The following is a 24,966-nucleotide window of genomic DNA, read 5'->3' as shown; positions in this document are numbered from 1 at the left end:
AATTTGGTGATGTTCTCGAATTTTTTCCTGCCATTTCCGAATGTTTCCGCCTCGAGGAAAATTCGCTCGACTCAGCAGACACAAAGGCACACATATCCGAATGAAAAGTATTTTCCTTATTTTCTTTGTTTTTTTTTTGTTTTTGTTTTTGGTGTTGCTGGGTTGTAACTGGAAACCAAGAGCGCCTAAAACATATTTGATAATTGAATTTGTAATACATTTTGCTGTGCTTTGAGGTCAAAGTGCGGATGGGGGGAGGGGGCATGCCTTTTGTGTTTTTCTTGGTTGTTAGGGATAATTTCCTTGCAGAGAGGAAAATCCCACACACACACACACTTACAAAAAAAAGGCGGAGAAAAACAAGGGGAAGTAAAGTGACGCATTGAATTAGCTTTCATTGTATTTTATTTGACAACAGAAAATAACGTTAAATAAATACGGACATTGTTTTTCTGCTTGCTTACATGACTTGTGGGCAGAGCGAGAGAGATAGACAGAGATAGAGAGAGCGAGATGGGGAATGTCACACAAATTTCATTTGATTTATTTGCCAGTTTTCTTTTCAATCCACACACACCCACTGTGTATCCCCCAGCTTTCTTGCCATGCCATTTGACAATTTTCTGAAAATCAAATAAATTCGCAAGCCCAAGAAGTGCGGCAAACTTACAGTGCGTATCGCAACTATAAGAGCGCTTTAAAGTGTCGCGTTTGCTGTGTATTAAGAAGTCTCTTTTTACACTATTAAGATTGTAAGATCTTTATTTTCGTTCAAGCAGGTCTTCAGAACTTTATTAAATTATGAATTTAAATCTATACAATTAATTTAGATTTTCAATGCTATGTTTTTGTTAAAACAAATCTTCAGAACTTTATTAAATTATGAATTTAAATTTATACAATTACTTTGTATTTAAAAGATGTAATGTTAAATTTTTTCTCAATGTCCTTTTTCCTTTTCCTGCCACCAAGGATTATTTTCCTGGTGTTTTGTGCTCCTAATAAGATTTCCATATGGTATCGCTTTAATTGTTATATCTTTCTTAGCCGCTTTTCCTCTCCGCCTCGCTGTTTGGCCATCTCGACAGCTTTATCCTTATCTTCGGCTATATCCCTGGTGGCTAAGCTCATTATAATTAACCAATCAATGCGAGAAGAGGCGACACAACAACGGAAACGCCGGCACAGAGTCAAAGTCCCCGGGAGATCTTGCTGCCAGAAAATCTCCCCGATTCAATCCCCAGTTTTCCTTCTTTTTTTTTTTTGGTTCACTGTGTGTGAAAAAGTTACTTGGGCAACGCTGATTTATTTACTGAAAACAAAAGAAAAACCAAACAACAAAAGAAAAAGATGCGGCCGACGAGTAATAATAATGCGTAATAATGAAGGGGGGTGGCGAGAGGGGATGGAAAAGTGGGAAAAGCGAAAAAAAATGGGAGGAAACGGCAGATTCCCGGAGGGACAAAAGGCAAAACGGAAGTGACCGGCAAGAGGAAGAGCGTCTCCAAACGGAGGCAAAACTTCTCAGGTAATTATGGTCTAAAAGCGCAATATTTTTTCCCCCCCAACCCACTCGTCGCGGATTTTTCCTGCAGGCAAAAGTGGAAAAAGAAGAGCCCTACACATATTTTAGTACATATATAGTAGGATATACATACATATATATTTGAGTACTTTCGCCGTTTGTTTATTGACACACGCACAAGTTGGCCGCTGTTTCTACTTAATGTAATTAGAGTAAATTGCTTTTTAAGTGTGCCAAAGCAGAAAAAGCAAGGAACAAAGCACATATAGAGCAAATAAACAAGCGCCCACAAAGTTGAGCAGCGAAACGAGGGGGAAAAAAAGATATGGATGAGGATGAAATAAGATGAAAGATGGAGTGATGGTCCTCCATCCCTAAGGAAAAGTTATCCCATCCCCCGCCTTTTTACGGCCAAAGTTGCATTGTGGGTTAAAGTTACGCAAGAGTTCAGTCACAGATTTGTCATTTTCCACCCATTATGAATATAAGAGCTTTCGTATGAAGAGCACATCCATGGAGATCATATATTGTGGCATTTATTGGCGACATAAATCCGTCTTGGGTAAATGCCACTTCTTGTTTTGAGTGCCATATTAAAACCACTAGGGTTTTGCGTATCACTCATAAGGTGTCTAAAAGTAGGCAACACTAAATCCGAAAGTGATTTTTCTTCACTGCATACTGTTAGTCACCTTTATAAGTAAAGCTAGAGTCGGACTTGTTCTAAGTTCAATGCTAAAATCACTTAAAAATGTATCTAAAAGTAGGCAGTACTTTACGTTGCATTTGAACTGCATACTTTTAGATACCATTACGAAATCAGCTTATAGCTGAGTTGTTTTGAGTTCCTTGTCAAAATGACTAAGGTTTTAAAAAATAATTCATAAGAGTGTCTTAAAGTAGGAAACTCCAGATTCATGTTTTTTACTGCATACTTTGAGACACTCTTGTAAGTTTATCAGAATTGATTTGATTTCCACTAAGAATTCAATAAGGTTTTGTAAATCACTAATAAAGGTGTTTAAAAGTTGGGAACTCTATATTTCCCGGGTGTCATGTTCCTTACTGCATACTTTTAGACACCCTAGGTGTCGGACGGAACAAATCCTTTACTGGCCTAACTTACTAAATCGTGTGCAAAGTATTACATTTTCCTAGACCAAATCGCTGTCCTCCGATCTGTGCAATGTAACATACAGACCACACGACCCGGCTATTCATCAATTAGATCAATTATCAAGCCTGGCACAATGCTAACAGCAATAGCACCAGAAGTTACGGCATGGAAGCCAGGAACCACCGCCCCGAAATGAGGGCGTGTCGAACATGATTACCAGAGCAGCAACTACTTAGGCACATAATTGGCAAACTCTAGACAACAACGAGCACAACGGCAAACAGGCAACAATGTCCAACACATGCACCACTTAAAACTATGTTCGTAAGGACGATGGATAAAAACGGTGGGGGAAAAACAGCTACACAAACTATGCAACAATTTGCCTCAAAGTTTGCAACAGTTAGCGGACATCTTCAACAGACTTTGGCAGGTAATTATTAATTAATAGAGAAACGATTGCCCAAATAACGAGCAAAGTAGGCAATAACAAACAGCAAACTTTCGCCGAGGAGCAAGTTTATAAAAACGTAGTTGTTAGACCTTATTTCAATAGTAGGTACCATCATTTTACCAAGTATTAATGTAAGATATTACAGCAATAATCCTATATTATAGCTAAAGCAGGGTGTTTATTAAAGAGCTATAACGTAATAACAAAAATCTTAAAATAATACGGAATAATGCCCATAATGTTTTGTTAAAGGAACCTTGAAAATTAAAATAAAAAATACATATACAGGAGTGGAATTTTAATAAATATCAACTACGTTGTACATTTTCCCATACTTAACCAACAAAGTTATTCCTTCAGTCTTTAATTAACAACTTTTACATTATTTTTAATGCATAATAATGCTTTTACGACCACATATTAACACGGGTATTTAATACTTCAGCTCCAGGGGAACTCTACTTTTTCTACACATACCCACAATTTTTTTCTAGTTATTTCTTTCTTGCATCCTCAAAGCCTTCCCACACCCGACGAGCAGCTGCTGTTGCTGTCAGTTTAACACCATTCCACCGTTTTGAACATTTTTACACCGCCACACCACCAGCAGAACCCCCTTTTGGCAGTCGACGACGACGCTCATGTAATTTGTTTTAGTTCTGTGTCCAACTCGAAAGTTTGTAATTAACATTGTTGGCGGGTGGAGAAAAGCGCGCATTGCTGACGATGATGGTGTAAAAGTTCAGCGAAACAAATATTTTCGTTGCAACGTTTAAGCAGCAGTCACACTTACGCACGAAAGCTGGCCAAAAATAATTTAATGCAATTAATAATAATAATGAAATTACCAACGTGGTGGGGACTCAAATGCTTAGCTATTTTTATGCGGCTATGCAACTATTTGCCACGATGAAATCCATTTAAATGCAACACTTTTTTACACTCTTCACATGCCAACAGCTGGGTAAATATAGAAAAAATACCAGGGGGAGTGGCTAGCCATTAGGGGGAAAACCACAACAATGGACAGGCGTTAGGGCAACTAACTGGCTACACAGAACAAAGGATCTGATCCAGGCGTAAATAAGTTGGCCAGAAAGGGTTAACTATAACACACCCACCCTGGTAAATAAATATATAGTTTCGCAAAGAGTGATGGCATCTAAAATGCAGCTGGACAAGCAATTAAAAGCGACTTTCAGCCATGAGAGGCCATAAGGAGTTTTTCCCACTGGATATGACTGACGTATCATGGAAAAATAAATAAAATACAATTTAACATAGTAAATTGTTTAAATATTCTACGAATTGTATGTACAAAAGTATGCAACAGCTCGTTTGGAATTTGGGATGTGCAATGTGTCTAAAAGCATGCAACAATATATTTGGAATTCATTTCACTGCATACTTTTAGGAATATTTTTAAGTGATTTGAAAACTCTAATTTAAATGGCAACACTTTCGAATTTGGAATATTTGCTCAAGTATCGTTATTCATATCGCCTTCTGCGCACCCATCGCTATGCGATATTGAAATTGGTTATTTATTTTGCCATTCCTTTCATTGGTCGACAGGCGCAACCATTTGCAACCACAAAACATGGCGACAATGTAGGGTCAACGGAGGAGACCAGCCCCGCGAGGCGAAACCTGATGGACAAATGGACAAAGGGACAGATGGACAGCTGGTGGGTTGGCTGGATGGCTGGATGGCAGGACGGCAGAATGGTCAAATGCCAGGATGGTCGGACATGGCCAACAAACAATGAACCTGGCAGCACACCTTTCCTTTGTCCATGTCGCCGGTAGCTCCTGAATTTGCTACAGCTCCTGCTCCTGCTCCTGCTCCTGCTCCCGCTCCCGCTCCAACTCCTGCCGAACCAATGTTGTCGTTGTGTTCTGACAAACGGATGTGCACATCCAGCAGCGGATATATTGATTGTCAAGAAGTGTACATAAGCCCGAGTATGACAGCTAGCTTTTAACCACACGCAGAAAATAATAGGCACAGCAGAATACTAAAATAAACAAATTTCAAGATCCATAGAACAAAACAAATAACTACAATTTAACAAAAAGGTTTTAAAAAAGCACATTATAATCGTTAAAAAAAAATTAAATATAATTAAATTCAAGTTTAATATATTAAAACACTCAACTATACGTTAAAAATATCCATTAAATAGTCACACTTTAAAAGTATAACTTTTTATCATCCTTCAAATTTGAATATTTCTTAATTTTGGCTAATATTTTCTCACTGTGCAGTTGCGTTTTGACCACCAGAACACGAACACACGGCGGGTTGCCCGAGAACGACTTTGTGTGGGGCATTTTGATATTATTAGAGCGCACAGGGAGCTCAAAATCGGTTGACTTCAACTGTGACACTGCAGGGAAGCTGGCAAAGTCAGTTGGCAAATATTTGCGGAGCCATCTAACCAGTGAAAGCCCGATCAAGATGTGTAAGCCAGCCATAACTTTGATATTGTGCAAACAAAAATTTGTCCAAATGCATTGAACAAAACGAAAATAATTGTGTCCATCATTTAATTATTATTATTGTTTTGTAGGCAAGGCGCTCAAGGAAAAGGAATAATTTGTTTCTAAGAAGATATACATTAAAATTCTTAGCATGAACCCTTTAATACCCTTTGGCAATTCACTTTGTGAACTGATGCGCCCCCATTTATCTATCGTAATCCCCGCTATAAGCTCGGGATCCAGTGAATTAATTTATATACTTCTGCGCCATACGGTACGCACTCACATTTGATTTCGTTCGCCGGCAAATTAGTTATGTTTTTGCGCCACCGAAATCCCTTTTGGGGATCCCTTTGCCTTATCCCCACTCCCGGGACAAGCCCTTCTATGGGCCATAATAAAATTTACAATGTTATCCCAAAAGTGTTGTCGAGTTTTTGTCATTTCATTTCATTTTCAGTTTATTTTTTTGTCCCCTATAATATATATATGTTTTTGTGTCCAGCTGGCAGCCCACAACTATGTGGGCGGACAATGTCCTTGCGGCATGTCCTGACTACCAGTGAAAATACAAAAAAAAAAAACGGGGGAAAGGATAGAGTAGGGAGCCAAGGATACAAGGACGTGGACAGCGGGTCCCCTGGCTTGTCATAATTCGCATATTAATGTTGTTCATTAAAGTTATATAAATTATGAATCACATTACACGACCATATGAGGCAGTCCTTTTAAAAGGGACAGAGGATGTTGAAAAGGGGGTCTTTGAAGCATGTAGTATTTATTTTCCAGGGAATTCCCTGATAACAAGCTTCGAACATGTTCTGACTTGTTGTATATGAATAAAATACTAAATATATACTGAGAATACCTTTTTTATATACCGTCTTTAAAACTTTAAATCTTACTTTACTTCTTTAAATTTAAAATGTATAATTTCATAATTTGTATTACTCTATTTGTTTTAACACCTACTCCTGGTCCTGCAATTAAAATTCCCATTTCAGTTTAAATGTTCGCCTTTGAGGTTTCCTTGTTAATTTAACCAAACATTTTGATGTCATTTTTTTAACGCATTAATTATGGTCGCTTGTTTTTTTTTTAATTATTTCTTAACACTCTTTTTTCCATTGGAATTTTCATTTAATTTACTTTTTCCACAGTATTTTCCAACTGTTGCAGCGCAATCACATTTTTTGCTGCTCCCCTGTGCAAACATATTGATTGGCCTCCAACCGCCTGCCTTTGCACCCACAAATCGAAAAAAAAAATAAAAAATGAAATAAAAAAATACGGACTGGGGAGGGCAGAAAATGTTAACGTTTTCCTCTGCCACTTTACTTTTGAGGGAGCAGCGGTGAAGATGTGAAATATATGTCATTCATTTATGCATGCAACACATTCTGCACTTGAAGGAGGAAACAGCAGGAAAAGCGGAGGAAAATCAGAGTGGGGCGATGGGAAAACAGACCCTCACACCACTGATTTGATGATTGATTCGATTTGCCTGGCTGCTGAGAGATGGCAACAAAATGAAAATGTCCGCAGTGCAGTGAAAGAAGGAAAATTGTGGAAAAAAGTGGTGATAAATAAATCACAAGATATGGAAAAAAAGAAACGGGAAAGGAACGTTGAATTAAGAATGTCTAAGAAAGACCAAAAAAGGTTTAAAAAAATATGCATAGAAATATTTTAAAGTTAAAAATATATAACAAATATTTAAAATTACTAATGTATATATATTTAGGTATTAAAAAACATAAAATTCAAGGCAACCAAATCTTCGCAAATTTGTAAACAGACCCGTGAAGACTCAGAGAAGATATCATGAAAGATTTATAAACATGATATTTGTTTCTTATTCCTGTCTGTTTTTCGAGTTGTCGGCTCGTGTCATCATTAAATCCTGACAACGCAATTCTGGCTAAACGCAAATGGCCAAAATCCGCCGAGTCACGGCTCCCCTGTGGGTTGCGCCCCGCCCCCTAATTTTCCGCCCATCCACTAGCATTTCTCCCCAAAAGCTCCCCGACAATGGAAAAAACAAAAAGATAAAAAAGGAAGAGAATCTGTTCAACTCAATTGGCAAGATTTTCGCTTTTATTTGCACTCAACCGCTGGCTCGGTTCGCATTTATGTTTGCATTTTATTTGAAAAGCCATCAAGAGACGGCCAAGAGAAAAGAAAATCGCCATTAGACGCAGGACCTTCTGCGTTATATATATACTTACACCCCAGCATATATACTGTATGTATATATGTATCTAAGTGTCCTTGGACTGCCCCTCTGCACTGCAGTCATCGGAAAGTATTATACAATCAATTAAGTGCCGCAGGACTTCCATTTCCCCCGGCCAATTGACATCTAATGTGTGAAATTTAAGCTTGAAATAAGGCTCAGAGGAAAGTCAAGTGCAAGAAAGCTTTAATGTGTGGCCTGTGAATATTAAATAATAGAACAACATTTTCTACGGCCACAGTTAAATCGAGACCATTTAAATATGCTCTAGTTTTCAATCGCACCGTCAATTACATAATCACAATTGATTCCTGGGATTCCTCAAAGGGTCCTGGACTGGCATAAACCTTGCATACTATAAAGTAAAACAGGAGTACAACGGGGATGGTTTGGTTACTCTGCACTTATATCTGTATCGGTTTTCGGTTTTTGGCTTCGGTTTCGGTTACGGTTACAGTTACAGTTAAGGTTACTCAGAACCCCCTCCCGAGAACCCTTGCCAAAATTGACGGGTGGGCGCGAAGCGGAAACGCTGACAGGCGAATTATCGCACAAAGCCAAGCGAAAGATTGCATAGAACGGTTGACCACGATAAAATTCGGTATTGAAATATACAATACGGATGCAATAAATCACATACTTATTCGGGTAAACGCAGAACCAATAAATAAAAAAAACACACGTTCTAGTTGTGATACCCAATGAAAGAGAAATAAATTGGGAAAATCAAAGCAATAAACTATTTAGATACACTTCTACAAAATACAAGACAATGATAATAAAAGAAAAACAACTGCCATATCAAGAAAGACAAATATACAATAGTACAATAGTACATTTTCCAATAGATACCATATTTAGTATTTTTAGTATTTATTTTCTAAATACTATAACCATATGAAAGAACATGAATTAGTGTAATAAAAATCGATTTAACTGAAGTCATTAAAAGGTCAAGCAAGATACGTTTTAACACACCCAGCATTGAACAGATTTCATTCTGATGGGGTAAAAAATACTATAGCCTCAGAGTAAATAAAAATACTAAATGTTAGAACAGAAAAGCTAAAACTATTTTATAGAACCTAAATAAACAAACTAACAATGACCAATTATTGAAGCGTCACCCCAGATAATTGTTTCACCAGATATTAACCAAAATTCGCTAACCTCTGGTTAAATAAAATACTGTATGACATAACCTAAATGAGCATAACAAAAATCGAGTTAAATGCAACCATTCAGGGGTCAAGCCGGATAAGTTTCAACACATCCGGTATTAACCAGATTTTAATCCGATTTCGCATTTCCTACCCAATGGTAGCCGTTAACCAGCTCCGCCCATCTGGCCCCTTCTTTCCACCATAGTAACATACATAAATAAGCAGGCGACAGCGGACCACCTCCAAAAAAAAAAAAGGAGGAAACTCTGGGAACCCAAGGATCAGACTCCCCATATAATACATGCCGTGTATAAATAAATAAAGGCGGGGAAAGGAAAGAACGAGCGGGAAAAAAAGAAGTTTGTGAGAGGTGGGCGGAAAATGCGAAACAACAGCAGCAGCGGCAGCAAAAAATTAAAACAGATTTTTGCCGCCACTACCGTCAGCTTTATCACTAATATAGCCACCCGAAGCGACCATAAAACCGTTTGCCTCCTATTGAATTTTATTGATTTTTCTTCGACATTTCAGTTGCTGTTTCTTCACTTCTCCTTCTTTTTTTTCGCTTTTTTTTATTTTTGCTTCGGTTCAGCATTTGTCGTCAACGTAATTTGCCAGCCCACGCTCCAATAAACCCGCCCCCTTTGTGTTTTCGCCATTATTGAAAATGTTATTAAAATCTGAAGAGGAAACATCTTCGGGCACCATATAAAGTTTCTTATCGCAGCCATCAAAATTCTGTGGAGAAAACTTGATTAGCCAGCGGGATCTGGGGGCATTGTAAGGGATTTTTGATGGGGTAATATCTCTTTTATTCCGAAATTCATATTATGAACTCTCTGGCTCACAAGGAAAGGGTTACCTTTGCCTTAATTGGTTGAAATAATTTATTTAGGTTAATATATAGTTAACATTTACTACATTAAATACTATATATTCTGATATATTCTAGACTAAATTCTGACTTATTAATTAAATTATAAATATCATGTACCCAATTTTATTTCAACAATAACTGTCAAAACCTTCCCTAGTTCTTCCTAAAACTCATAAAACCACCATAAATTATACCACAAAATTATTTATTTCAAAGTGTCGATAACATATGGATCCCTTAAAATCGAGCGTAGAATCGAAGCCAAACAACAAATGTGACCACTGCCAAGTGGCCATGAGGCGTTGGGCAGTATTTGCCGGGGGATGCAACGGGTGCAGAGGGTGTTTGGATGTGGGTCGAGCGACCAACCCCCCCTTCGATTTGCCCCGAATTTCCACCACCACCTCCTCCGCGACCACTGCCACTTCCTTTCGAGTTTTTCCCCTGCACACTTACGAAGTGAGCCACACACTGATAATGACGTTAATGAAGTTCCACAGTTGCTGCCGCAGAAGTTTTCATCAGCTTGCCATGTTGCGTTACAAAATGTGCCCATAAATGTGTCACGCCTCCAATTCAACCACCCATCCCACCCCCTCTAACCTTCCACCCCCTGTCCAGGGACAACAACAAACCGAAATACACAGAAGTGGAGAGGAATATTTGTTTAGATGCACGAAAATGGGAATACTCTTTAAGAAAAGAGGGTAGAGAAGATACAATTTAAAGTAGACAAATAAAATCATTAATTTTCTGTCACATACAAAAAACTAGTAATCGATATTTGTTATCGGAAAGATCAGCTTGCCAAACTATCGATAGGTTATATTTAAATGTTTGATTTCGATAATAACATCGATCATCATTTATCGCAGTTTTTTGTTTAATTCAACAGTTCTTCTTCTTCAAAATGTTATTGATCATTTTGTTTATCGGAGTTTTTGTTTAATTCATCATTTGTTCATCAAAATAATCTTTCTTTTGAACAAAAACTAACTTAACAGATATGAGACCTTATAAAGAGTGTTTGTAATCACCAAACCCCTTACCAAATTGATTATACCCCATGAAAGGGCAGTGAAACCGGATGGTCGAGCCATGCAATCAAAGGGCCGTTGAAATGGCTACCGGTTACACATAATACGTCCGTAGTCCGGAGACCGGAGACCCAGCCCAGACCCAGACCCAGACCCAGACCCAGACCCAGACCCAGACCCGTAGCTAGATTTTCCCGGCTCTACGTGTCCACGTAACGCGTAATGCGGCGGGCGCATGCGAGAATCCCTTCAGTCGTAGACTCGTCCTTAAATAACATTGCGTTGTTCTTTATTGGTCGTTAAATCTCTTGCGGTTGTCGTGTCTTCGTTTTGGCGCGGCACCCACAACCCCTTGTCCCCGCCCCTGCAACTCCCACACACTCGCTTACACACATAGAGGCCCCTCCCTTGTGGTGTTCTGTGCACCCACCCATGCCACCACCGCCAACAGCACCACCCATCCACATGGAGAACTCCTTTGGTGGCCACGGTTCCAACTGGATGTGAATTTTAAATGCGTCGGGCGCAGTGGGAAATAAGCGGGGATTTGTTCTTATAAATTTTATAGTCAGATTGCAGTCTGTTATTTAGAATCTAAGACTTCTTATTGACTTAAAAAAATTTTTGCAAAAAAAAAATGTATAAAGAAAAAGTTTGTGATTAAAAATGTATATTTACTAACATATTTAGGCAAGCTAAAATGAATTCAAAACTAATTGTAATTTTTAAAACTTTTTATCAATAAAAGGGAGTTACAGAATTCAAGTCCTATCACTACCAAAGGTTTTTTTTTTTGTTTAAAAATGTTAATTTTTTAATTTTAATTTTATACATAGAATGCTTATAATTTTTAACGGATTATAAAGAATTTTTCTTTTATAAATATTATAAATTTTTTTTTTCTTAAAAAGAAAAAAATTGAAAGAGAGTTCAAGTCCGATAAAATACGATAAAATATATCAAGGAATAGGTGATTTTATTAAATAGGGATTGGATATCCGTTAAGTAATTTATTTTTTACAGGGTTCGTACACCATTCCCTAAAAATATTTTTTCAAGCTTTTTTTTTCTATCCAACTTTTGACCATAGTGCAGGATCTGCTGTTGTTTGTGTTATAGGTACTGCTGCTGGCGAAAGTACGCGAAAGCAGCCCAAGGAACCATTCGATTTCATTCCAGAACAGGCCAAAAAAAAGGGGGCGCGAAGAGGGGCGGCGAAAGGGGGCGAAACAGAAGCAGTTGGCCAAAAGGAAAAGGCAGTGGCAGCAACAAGAAAAACACAACAGAGGACACAGTGGCGCCGTTTCTCGTCGCGTTTTGTTGTTGTTTAATTTTCCATTTGGGGTTGAAGGCGAGAGCGAGAGCCACAGATAGATAGAGAAAGAGGGGGTGGCAGAGAGAGAGAAAGAGAGAGCGAGAAAGCGAGAAAGGGCGAGCCGCCCATCCCTGTGTTTGTTTTTGTATTAACGTTAACGTTTCGTTTTCACAAGAACAAGAACGCGAAGAAGCAGAAGTTCGTGACGTTTCATTTCGTTTGGCTGATAAGAGAGGGCAAAAGAGGCTAAGCGAGGGGGTGGGAAATCCCCACCCAAATCCGCAGCCACCCACTTGCATTCCACACGTTGTCTAGGCAAGTTTTCCTTTTCGCTCTCTCCCTTTGTTCTTCATTTCACTTTCTTCGCTCTCCAGTTTTTACTTGGTAACAGGAAAAAATTCTTTCTGTCCTTAATTTATATATATAAATATAAAAATATATTATTCAAAATCATTTTTTTATATAAAATAAAATATTAATAAATATTATAATAACATATTTTGATAAAATTTTTTTTAGCATTTTTGTAAATTCCTCATGATTTACAAAAAAAAAATGGTTAAATAAATATTTTTTAAAATACCAACTTCTTTCTAGAAGTAATATTTGATGTTAGGTGCCTAAGATATTTGAAAATATTATTAATTTTAGAAATATATTAATAATATATATATATAATATTAATATATAATATTATATACACATATATTTGATATAATTTATATTTTATACCCAAGCATACATTGAAGATAAGAATATTTATATAACTAAGGAACGTTTCCAGGAACGCTTTTTTCCCAGTGCTCTTTGCGGCCGCCAAAAACCACCCACTCGGTCGCCGCCACCCCCCAAAACCACCCCCTCTCATCTGGCGGCGGTGTCCTTCATCAGGATGCCAACAATATAAAGCCTATTTTCATTGTTTCCTCTCTGACACTTGAACAGCTGACAGGCGTCGACGTCAAAGCCATGTTGCTATTGCCACTGCTACTGTTGTTCTCGGCGCTGTTGTTGTTATCGCTGCCCGGGCCGTTAATTAAATTAAGTAAAAGTAGCAAAGTATGTTCGTACATTATTTAGCAGAACCCTCATTTCTATTTTTTGTATTTTTCCACCTTTTTCTCCTTCGTGCCGAACGACTTTATCAGCCAGAAAATGATATGTAAAGGTGAGGAGGGAACCAAACAAAAATAGAAGGGGCCCTGCCTATAAAGAACAAGTTAAATAGAGGGGGTTGTAGGAAAACACAGAGAACCTAACTAATAAAATGTGAAGGAGAAAAGGTACTGCCCCACCGACAATAATTGCTGATTGTGAAACGAATGTGTGCAAATATTTATCAAGATAATATTTAGAGGGAAAAATGGCAGATGCTAAATTTACACAAGGTATAAAAGATACTACATCTAGATACATGAAGATGCTAAAATCTATAAAAACTATCTATCTACTATATACGACATAACTTATTTTTAAAATATTACTTTATTTCCCTAACAATCACCAAAGTCATTTTATATTTGCATTTTACATCCCCTTTTTTATCACTTTGCATAATATCAGAATTAGTACTTTCGGGAAAATCGTTATAATAGAACTTTACGACCACTCCTATTTCCAACATCCTAATTAAATTTCAAGAAAGTGTTTTTCAACCCAAATAAAATCTAATTAAAGGGGCTTCCCATTTCCCCTCGGGCATAAAACATTGACAAAACCGAATCGCTCTTCGTCTTTTTATGCACTTCGCTGTCGGATTTTTAGTGCTTAGGAAGTACCTTCTTATTTTTAGGGGCTAAACAAAAAGCGATTTGCGTTAAACGATTATTTTACTAGCCGAGAAGGGAAAACAGGAACAAGAACGAGAACGAGAAATCGATTAAAAGGCTTTCTGCCTCTCCTGCACGTGACACCAACAGAAGGCTTTTCCGAAACTCTGGATTCAAGAGAGTGGGTGGTGCGTGGGTGGACTGGTGGACTGGTGGCTGGCTGGTCGATTGGGTGGACATTTGCCGAGGGGGTGGAACGCCCATGGCCGATGGCCAAAAACAGGGGGGAGTGAGTCGTACTAAACTGAGGGCCAGAAGCAAATGCGCCACATGGCAAAACGGGCATAATTGAGCCGTATAACAAGCCCAATGACCGATTAAGCCAACATGGCGAGTGACCCTCAAGTGAGCCAAATGAGTTGAGTTTAGTTCAGGATTGGTTTCGTTTTTGTTGAGGTGGGGTCGTTCGAAAAGGCTGGTAAGGAAAGGTATGGAAGACGCAACATATCCAGGGCAAATGAATCAAGTTTAAGTCAGGAAAAAAGGAAGATATATTAGATCTAAAAATACAAAAGCCATAAGTTGTTAGTTCTAATAAAAAAAGTGCTTTGAAGTGTGCAAGTCTATCCATTTATTCAAAAGTTATAGCAATTTAATATTAGCTCCCTAAAAAATGTAATATGGCGGGGTGGCAACCCTGCTGGCACTTCCCTACAAATGTGTGGTTATGTGTTTTCTTTTTTTAACTCCAATTTATTGTTATTATGTTCCTTCAGCTTTATCTCCATTTTATCTAGCTAAATACAAATGGAATTTCCAAATTTGCAGCCATCCATTAACCTGATATCTGCGAGATACGACCTATGAAACGCATCCATTACCAAAAACAAGAAACCCCCGCCTAGTCCCAGTCCTACCTCACCTGCTCCACAATCTAAGCTATCCATATCCATAACTCGATTCACATCCCTATCAGCGTTTGCCATCCATTAACATCTCCATATCCATAATCATTAATCGACCACGTTGTTTCTATTGATTTTCTTTTTTTTTTTGGTTTGGCTTGTATCTTCAGAGGGGGTTTTTCATGGCTTTTACGTAGGCGTAGGTACTTTTCTTCGATTATTTTATTATCTTTTTAGAGCGCTTTTTTCATTTTTTGGGTGGCGAGAATTTTTTGAGTCTGCAGCTGGCATTGGAACACGTCAACGCATTTTTTCATGCTTATCAGATCGTGCCATATAATGTACCTACCCATATAGGTATGTATGGATGTACATTATTCCCCCACTTGGCACACATTCTCCCTTTTTTTTTTGCTTTATATATAGGTGTGTGCACCTGTGTACCTGTCTGTATCTACAATTTATCTGCCGGTTTGCCGCTTATCTTATCTGGGGCTATTCGAGTGCGATGAAAACGACGACGACGACGACGCCGCCGCCGCTCAGCGGATGACGAACTTCAATTCAATTTCTTTTCAATTTCTTATTACGAACCCCTCTACCGCCTAACTAACACCCCCTCGCACTTTCGCTACCCCTTTTTCCGCCTGGATTTCCTCTTTTCGCAGACAACATCCTTATCCGTTTTGCACTTGGAAAATGCACCTTACGGGGGTTTAAGGATTTTTTTTTAATTTATAATTTTTTGAAAGTTACTTTAAAAGATTTTTAAGAGATTTTTTTTATATTAAACTGATCGTGAGTTATAAGGTTTTAAATATTTATTTGTTATTTTAAGAATTTGGTATTGAAAATATACCGATTGATATACTAATAATATACTGAATTATATACTAAATTTCAAACTGAATTATATACTGAATTTCAAACTGAATTATATACTGAATTTCAAACTGAATTATATACTGAATTACATACTGAATTGTTACTGAATTTCTAAATGAGCTTCTTTAATCTAGAATCGTATAAAATTAGTAATATTTAGACCACAAAAATGTAGTTGAAAGCCACAAATATTACCCAATTTTTGTTAGTGTAAGGCGTAGAAATAATTTTCGCATTTCCAGCTGAGCCAACGCCAAAAAAGTGGCCCCTCAATTGGATGGAGGTTCGGCTTTCCTTATTTTCTTATAATTTTCTTATACTTTTTTTTTTTTTGTGAAACTCGGATAACTTTTCCGACTCACTGGCAGGCGCCACCTGGCGGTGACTGTTTGGATGAGGCTGGGTTTTCTCATTTTCATTTTCCCCGAGACGGGTGGTAGGAAAAAGGAAAAAGTGAGCGGTAATGATGAGCGACGGTGTCGTGTTTTCATTAAGCTTCAGAAATTTAAATATGTTATAATAATAATGTTCTCCACGTGTGGGAGGATGTGTGTGTGTGGGGAAAATCTGAGGACGGCGGAAAACTGGGGGAGATGGTGAGAAAATGCCGTGACAAGAGGAAGACAAGTGGCATAGACATTGTCTTAGTACCCGCCCGGTCTTTTGATCCTAATCACAGAGCCCCACAGTCGGGCGAGATTTTTGGCATACTTGTGCTTATAAAACTCACCCACATTCAGGGCGACCTCCAGAATCACCCACTCAGCCACCCACACACCCTTCTGCTTCTGCTGCTTCTTATCCTTTTGCATTTGCGGCTTGCTGGAAATGTTAATTTTCCTCTAATGGGAATGGGGAAAAGCCGGTCTCGCTGTGTGTGTGTGTGAGGAAAATTACTTTCTAAACAGAGAGTTAAATTGCTGTCGAGATTTCAAGTGAACTGTTTTTTTTCTGTTTTGTTGCCTGCCTTTTTCATTTTAATTGTCAGGCTCTTTAGGTTTTCAAGCCAAATTAAATGTGGCTGGCTGTTTTCATTGATATAATTTGATTTTAATTTTATTTACGCAACATTGCAACACCTGAATGTAATTAAACTGCATTTGGTTTTTGTGCACATTGCATTGCCAGGCATGAATGTTAATTATAATGCTGTTTATTTTATTAATTGATTAAGAGCTTTAAGTGAATAATACATTTACTTAACTTTTTTTTTTAATAATTGGTATACAAGTAAAAATAAGTTAGAATAAATGTATTTCTTTCCTATTTACCTTTGTGATCTACTTATATTTTTTATATTGTCTAACCCCATGCTGTTTTTGAGTTACGAGCTCAGTAGTTCACGTGGAACCCATAAACCATGAGTTTAAACGACTCGCAAACAAAGTGTTAACCAAATCTCTATTCTGATCCCACTTCAATGTTGTGACCCACAAAAGCAACGACCCTTGCCATTTTTGAAGCGTAATAAAAGTACCCAAATTACTAACAGAGTGATGTACTCTCAATCCACTCGACTAGACAAATTGTGTAGCTTAACCTTTGATTTTTTGAATAAATAAATAGTAGTAAACATTATAAACAAACAAATGAAAATTAGTTTCTGAAGGGCCAGGAAAATAAAACTTGTAACCCATTTTCATGTTCAATTTTTTCCTAATTCCAATGGATTTCAGTATATAACTTTGGTAATTGCATCCCGATTCCGAAGGTTGATGTCTCTATGAACTTGTGGTTGAATTCCCTATTATTCTACATTTAAATATTTACTTTTAAGGAGGGTCAAAATTTTAACGCATTTTCATGTTCGATTTTTCCGTAATTCCAATGGGTTTCAGTATGGGACCCCAAAATTGCACTTCCAAAACCCATAACTTGGGTAATTTAATCCCGATTCCAAAGGTTGATATCTTTTTGAGTTTGTGGTTGAATTCTCTAATATTCTACATTTATATATTTCATTTTGAAGAGGGCCAAAATTTTAACCCATTTTCATGTTCTATTTTTCCGTAATTCCAATGACTTTCAGTATTGGACCCCAAAACGGCACTTCCAAATCCCATAACTTGGGTAATTTAATCCCGATTCCGAAGGTTGATGTCTCTATGAGTTTGTAGTTGAATACCCTATTTTTCTACATTTAAATATTTATATTTAACGAGGGTCAAAATTTTAACCCCTTTTCATGTTCCTTTTTTCCGTAATTCCCATGGTAATCTGAATGGGGACCCAAAACTGCACTTCTAATATCCATAACTTGGGTAAATGGATTCCGATCTTAAAGGTTGATGTCTCTATGAACTTGTGGTTGAATTCCCTATTATTCTACATTTAAATATTTCAATTATAAGAGGGTCAAAATTTTAACTTATTTTCATGTTCGATTTTTCCGTAATTCCAATGGTTTTCAGACTGGTGACCCAAAAACTGCATTTACAAAATTAATAGCTTGGTGATTATATCCCGATTTCAAAGGTTGATGCTTAAGTATTATTCTACATCCGATAGCTCTGTGAATGTGTGCACTTACCAAATGCAGGACGGTATTGACCACCTCCCGGTTGGTCACCTGGCCAACCTCGATGAGGCCGATGAGGACGGCGAACTTGAGATTGTCGGCGGTTGTCATTCTGACGATTTCGTCCGGCCGTTTGATCTCACTGTACGGCGGACGCATGATGTCCGCCATTTTGGTGCACGATTTGTGGTTCAGATTATTTTCGTTTGTTTCACGGTTGTTTGGTAAATTGTGAATAGTAATATTGTTGTATTTATTGAGTTTTACGCGTTTGACATGCGATTTTTGTTTGTTTGTTTTTTGTTTTTTTTTTTTAAATTTATTTTTATGTGTTTTTCGTTTTAGTAAATTATTTCGTTTGGGTTTTTCATAGATTGAGTTATAGAATTAATGGATGGAATGCACACGAAAATACACACACACAGATACACAAATATATAATACATTTACATATATAATAGATATATATGAAGATGGTAATGCTATATATATATATATAAACAATTAGATATTGCCAGGCAATTGGAGGGGAGAAAAAAATGATTATTTTTAAATTTGCAATTTTTTTGGCTGGATTTATTCTTTTCCTTCTATTTTGATTTTATTTCATATCAAGCATCATTTGTATTGTTGCACTTTTCCAATTTTCATCTGCTGCTGCTGTTGTTGTTGTTGTTGTTGTGGGGCAGCTCTATTGCTGTCGCTGTTGTTGCCGCCTTTTTTGCTCATATTGAGCGACTTTTTCCATCGACACTTGACAGATTTTGCATTATACTCTTTTTTTTGTATATAATACTTGGTTATATTTTAGATTGCACACTTTTTTATGAAAATTATTTTGATTGAGGTTTTGGTGATTTTTGGTGTGGTTGGTGGTTGTGGTGGTGACATACATAAAAGAAGAGAGAAAGAGAAATAGGTACATGAGTACGAATGCAGTAACTCTGATATGCTCTTTGGGTACAGTGCGTTTCGCAAGCGTAGAGTAGGCTTAAATATTTTTTATATTTCTTAGAATTTAAGCTACAAACTAAACCTTTTTCATATCAATTATATTTGTTCATTTAATTAGAAATATGTAATATATTTTTTTCCAAAACATGTTATCACTCCATATTTTAATTACAAAATTCATAACGCTAGTGTGAACGTCCCCAAACCCGCTCTAAGCCCATGACGCGCACTGTACCTTGGCTGTTCAAAATTAAAACGAGTAGGTACATTAAAAATTAAATTAAATTCTTATTTTACATATAATCCAGCTACAAAGCAAAATTCGAAATATTCGTTTGATCTGCCATGGGTTAAGTTTCAGGGGCGGGGGTTTCTGGCTTTCGGGGGTCTTCCAGGTGGGCTGTGGTGGGTGTTAGTGGTTTTTCAGGGAGGTGGAAAATCGGCGGGGCGGGCGGTTCGGCATACACGTGCTTGATGGAGCAAATTTTCGTTCCATTATTCATTCGCTTCTTGGCTGGCTCGCAGAGCAAAGTGGAAAATTGTCTGGGGAATTTATGTGCATTTATAATTTACGTTTTATTTGTTACTGCTTTTTTTTTTATGTACATTTTTTCCCCTTCCCTCAGCCGCTCTGACGACTTGCATTAACGCGCGGCACGATCTAGAGCCAGATTTATGTAATACCACGTTTTAAGAGCATTTTTCCGCTGTGAAAATCTCGGCCGATGATCGATTTCATTAGCTTGTGCTTGACGGTCATCTCTACCAGATATTTGTAGGTGTATAAACTATAGTTTTCTCGACTCGTCGTCACGCACCGACGATAAGACCTGGGGGTTAATGCCCCGCGGGCACTCAAAGTGCTGGAAAAACCATGGGAAAGCTGTCGAAGCCACCGAGTTCTAAAACGTTCGGCAAACACCACTGAGCGGGGGGATAGTGAAACACAAAAAATGAAAATGAAGAAGGAAAATAGCATACATATATACCGCTGACACACCTGAGGAACAAGGTGTGTGCTTCTGAGTCAGCTGGCGGCGGAAGACCATAAGGGAAACGCAGCTGTGGGTCAAAGAGGAACTCTTTTATCGGAAAAACCTCCAACAGGAAGGGTTCTCTTAATTGGGAACCGCTCCATTTGCAAGCCCATTGGGGTGAAAATTTGCTAGCAAAGTGGTTAAAAAAAGGAAAACTAACTTATCTATGCATATCAAAAAGATTAAAAAAATTTACCTTAACCTTAAATATATTCTTATCTTCATATTTTCACAATGGAAATATACATTTTTTATACTCTTTTAATATATTATCATAGTTTTTAGGAAATTCCATAAAAAAAAACCTAAAAAAAACAGTGCTGATAATATTTTTCGTATAACCATTAAAAACTCTTATCGGAAAAACCTCCAATAGGAGGTTTCTTCTTTGTTAGCAAAAAGAAAACTATCTTATCTGTGTATATCTAAAAGATTAAAAAAAATTAACTTTTAATTTAAATAAATTGTTATCCAACTATTACCTCAATTGAAATTCACAATTTTAATACCCTCTTTGAAATAGTATAAAAAATATGAAATATTATTGAAAAACCCCTGAAAATTGTCTACAAAAAGGGGAAAAGTACTGATAATATTTTTCGTAGAACCATTAAAATACTTTATATCCATCCATCATTTTTTTAATAAAGAAAGTGCGGAATTTTCAAGGAAAAATGTATGGGGCTTACGAAAATGCAGTTTTACATTCTTCTACCATACCAAGCTCGCTTTGGTTTTATAATTTACCACATTTAATGATATAAACAGTAGACAAATAAAGAAATAAATCGTTTAAAACAGCAAAAAAGTAGGGGAAAAAAAGAAGAAAAACCGGCGTGGCAGAAAACAGGCAAAAGCAACGTTGACTGGTCTCTTGACTCTAACTTTTGTTTTCTTTTCGAATTTTTCAGGTGCCTGGCACTACGTATTTTTTTTATTTTTTGGTGTTTAGATAGAGCAGGTGACTATGTTTTTTTCTTTTTTTTATATATTGGGTTCTGCTTACGGATTTTTTAATGCGGCCACTTTGCTAATTGCACGTCAACAGAAACAGAAAAAAATTCCAATACGGAGAGCGAGGCTCATTGCGTTTCATTTGCTTTGCTTTCTGGCTTTGGCTCTGGGCTGCTACCACTTTTTGTAGTTGCCTTTTTTTATGGCCAACAGAGAGGGGAGAACCGGTAAGAGAGCGAGCGAGAGAGCGGGCGAGCGAGAGAGAAGTTGGTAATTGTGTTACGAAATAAAGATGCAACGCCAGTTGGAAACGAAAGTCACGCGTTCAATCGATCAAATGGATCTGTAGAACCGCCACGCCAACTTCCTATAAAAGGGGCTCGAATATTATAAGTGTGAATCTATGATCACGTTTTCTCTAAATATTAATTACATTTGGCTGTAGTTTTTTACCTATTTTAATATCTGTTCTAAGAAAAAACATATTGGCCATAAATTTGATTAAACATTTCTTTAAAATTGATTTTTCTCTCCGTTTTTTTTTTTATAAAAAAAATAATATTTAAAAACTATATATTTTTTAAGAGTTTTACTTCCTTAAATGTTATATATATATATTTTAAACCTTTTTACTAAGAGTTTTTTGTTTACATTTTGTAATTATATACTTGGAAGTATTTTATGTTGAGCTTTACTTTTAGAAATGTTTAATTAAATGTTAAATATATATTTTAAAACCCATTACTTAGAGTTTTACTTTTCTATATTGTAGATATATTCTTAGAAATATATTTTTTTTTAGTTTTACTTTCAGAAATGTTTTATAGATATTTTTAAAAGAAGAATTTAAGAACTTTGTTTATTAAAACAACGTAAAACAAATTTTTTTATGTATTGTTTTAGTTAAAAAAAAAATAGTGGTTTTTTATTCGAATGCTTGTAGATTTCCTTATATTTTCATCTAATTGGTAACATTTTTTCAAGAGCGTAGGACCCTACAATTTCGGCTAAATCCAACTAAATTACCCACGTTCTCTCATTACTGTTGTTGCCGTATTGTCGTTGTTGTTTTTTACCCAATTTTTTGTCGCTGGCCGAAAGAGAGGCACAGAATTCGGTTTTGGTGGTGGCTTTTTCGGGAGCGGGGGGGCGAAAGGGGGGCGGCTGGTGGTGGTGGCGGGGAGTGTGCGAGGCGGGGGAAGGGGGTAACCCGTTTTGGGCTCGGTATTTGTTTTTGTTTTTATTGCAATTGCAGCAGGCGGCCATCTAATTATGAATTGCAGGCACGCCGAGACAAGTTTTTCCTTTGTTTTCCTGCCGCACTCTCCCTCTCTCGCGACTTTCGGCTTTTCCCTCTCGCGCGCTCTCTCGCTCGCCGCTTTTCTCACCTTTTCGGTGGGAAAAATCAATGAAACGCGAGAGAGTCGCTCTCCATCTCTCTTGGCGGCCCTTCTTGGCGTACCCCACTCCTTGCCCAGCCCCTTTCACTTCCTTCTTCATTTCGCCACCCACCTTCGAGCGCGCTCTCCTCTCTCTCTCTCTCGCTCTATTCCTTACACCAAAAAAACGGACACACGTCGTCAGTTTGTTAACTTACTACACTGAGAAAAAATAAGTACTTTCGAACAGAAGATATTTAGTGATCCTATAAGTTTATTGAGTACATTTTTTGTTCATCCATTATATAATGGAATATTAGGTACATAACATACTTTTTTTATAATTAAGCAGTTCAGTGAATAAAATGTATATATGATCCTAGTAAACACCAAAAATCAAATTAATGTTTTGAATAGAAATGCACCTAGCACTTGTTCCACCTTAAAGCCCTAATCCAGCTTTCTTCCTGTGTAGTTCCTACCACACACGCACGTACAAGCACGCTCTCGCGCTCTCCCATTCTCGCTCTCGCAACGTTGCGGCTTTTTCTGCTTCTTGCCACTGCTACGTATTTTTTATCTTATTATTTTGCACCGCTTTGTTGAATTTTGTCATATTCCAATAAGCAAGCACAGCGACACCGAAATGCTAATTGGCCCAGCCAACTACGCCAGCCAAGACGATCCAAAAAACCAAATGCAAAACTTCAAAAAAATATTCCAAAAATCTCGGGAAACACAACAACAACAAAAAGTGAGCAAAACGTAACGTCGTAACTAAGAGAGCGTAAAACTTTATATTTACGTTGAGTTTTTTTTGCCGCTTGCCGCCGATGTTTCAAGTCTGTTTACTGTTGTTGTTTATGTTTTCTTGTTGTTGTCGTTGCTGCTGCTGCCGTTGTTGTTGTTGTTTCTGATCGCATTATGTTTGTTGTTGTCTTCGCACATACACAGTAAAAAAAAGTGGCAAAAAAAAAAAGAAATGAGTAAAACAAGACGCGGCGGGAGGCAAAAAGGAATTGTGATTCATAAATTCAAAAACGCAACGTTCACGTAACAACAAAATACAACCGTTATTTATTGGTAGAACCCTTCGCATTCACGTTGTTTGTTGTCCCCGCAAAAATGAATTAATTGAATTATTTCACGCCATTTCACCTCGGCATTCTTGTGTGAATTTCTGTTTCCCTGCTCGGCTTTATTTTAATTTAATTCACGGTTTTGCGTCTTTCGACTCTGTTCTCTGTTTTCGGTTTGTCGGTTTCTCGTTTTTCTCCGCCTTGCGTCGTTTCCCATCCAATTGGAATTCCACCGCTGATCGTTCCGCGCGCGCTGCTTTCCCTGTTATTTACGCGGCCGCGTTGAAAAACGTAATGCTGCGAAAAACAGAGTGAATTTTGGTTTTGCGTTTGCGGCGCGAGAGGAGCCGGAGAGCGGCATTGGAATCGGGAGAGGAGCGAGAAGCGCCAGAGAGAGGGAGAGCGAGAGAGTGCGCTCCCGCTCGGTTTGGTGGAACGCTTCCGAATCCAGGAACTCCTGGAACTGAAGTACTGGAAATTCCTAAAGTTTCTCTAAGATATATTTGCTGAATTTATTTATTTATTAAAGATAAGCTAGCTATTTTTAAATTTATAGAGTCTTTCTCAAGGGTGACCCAAAAATGTTCCCTAAGACTGGTTTTAAAATGATATCTATAATTTATTCATAGAAAACTGCAACATTATAACTTACTAATTCAGCGAATAAAATAATAAATCAAAAACTGTTTTGAAAAAAATCTGAAAAATACTGAGCTCTGAAATCACCAAAATTGAGTGTTTTTGAAAACCGGAATGACCTCAAAAAAGAGAAAACTCTCTCTCAAACAGCTGTTGAAGGGAAATTTCGACGGCGCGTGTATAACAGTTTTTCAAAATTTTAAACTATTCGAAAAGTAAGAAAATAATTATTAATAACAATTAAAGTTTCAACATTATTGGTTGTAAATACATTAAATATGTAAAATCGAATTATCATTAATAGAAACTAACAAGTTTGTGCTGTGAGTTTTTTGTTTCAAATTATATTAATTATATTTTATAACGATGAGTTCTAATTTTTGGTATATTTTTTATTCTTAAGAAGTAAAATATATTAATAATATATTTTTTATTAAGTTAGTTTGTAAGAAAAATAGAAAATTCCTCAAGTTAAAGAAGTTCTTCATTTCAGTATTTGGTTCTATAAAAAGCTGAGAAAAATTAATGTGATTTTAAATAGTTTTAATTGTTTGATTTTAAAATATTTCTAAATTGTTCAAGGTCATATCAAGTTGGCTTTAAATTGATGTTAAAAGGTCTTGTCAAACCTATATTATT

The 24,966-nt window shown here is 37.1% G+C and overlaps 1 protein-coding gene across 10 annotated transcripts in view; it reads right to left on the bottom strand.

The window, feature by feature from the left end:
* Nucleotides 1-23,995, bottom strand: part of LOC108032084 (neurobeachin) — a 191,716-nt gene extending 167,721 nt beyond the window's left edge. For 4 of the 10 annotated variants that reach the window (XM_017105936.3, XM_044093413.2, XM_044093409.2 and 1 more), the window contains exons 1-2: nt 23,415-23,995; nt 18,298-19,104 (exon numbers count right to left, since the gene is read on the bottom strand). In XM_017105936.3, the coding sequence (XP_016961425.3) occupies nt 18,298-18,456 (159 nt within the window). In that variant the 5' untranslated portion in view covers nt 18,457-19,104; nt 23,415-23,995. Of the gene's footprint in view, nt 1-18,297; nt 19,105-21,282; nt 21,425-23,414 lie in introns of those variants that run through there. The other 6 variants (XM_044093415.2, XM_044093417.2, XM_050887995.1 and 3 more) reach the window with 5 other exon arrangements.
* Nucleotides 23,996-24,966: the final 971 nt, after the last annotated feature.

Source organism: Drosophila biarmipes, chromosome X, assembly GCF_025231255.1.
Source record: "Drosophila biarmipes strain raj3 chromosome X, RU_DBia_V1.1, whole genome shotgun sequence".
Taxonomy (NCBI): domain Eukaryota; kingdom Metazoa; phylum Arthropoda; class Insecta; order Diptera; family Drosophilidae; genus Drosophila; species Drosophila biarmipes.
The sequence above is the reverse complement of the archived record's forward strand: the minus strand, read 5'-3'. Positions and strand labels throughout refer to the sequence as shown.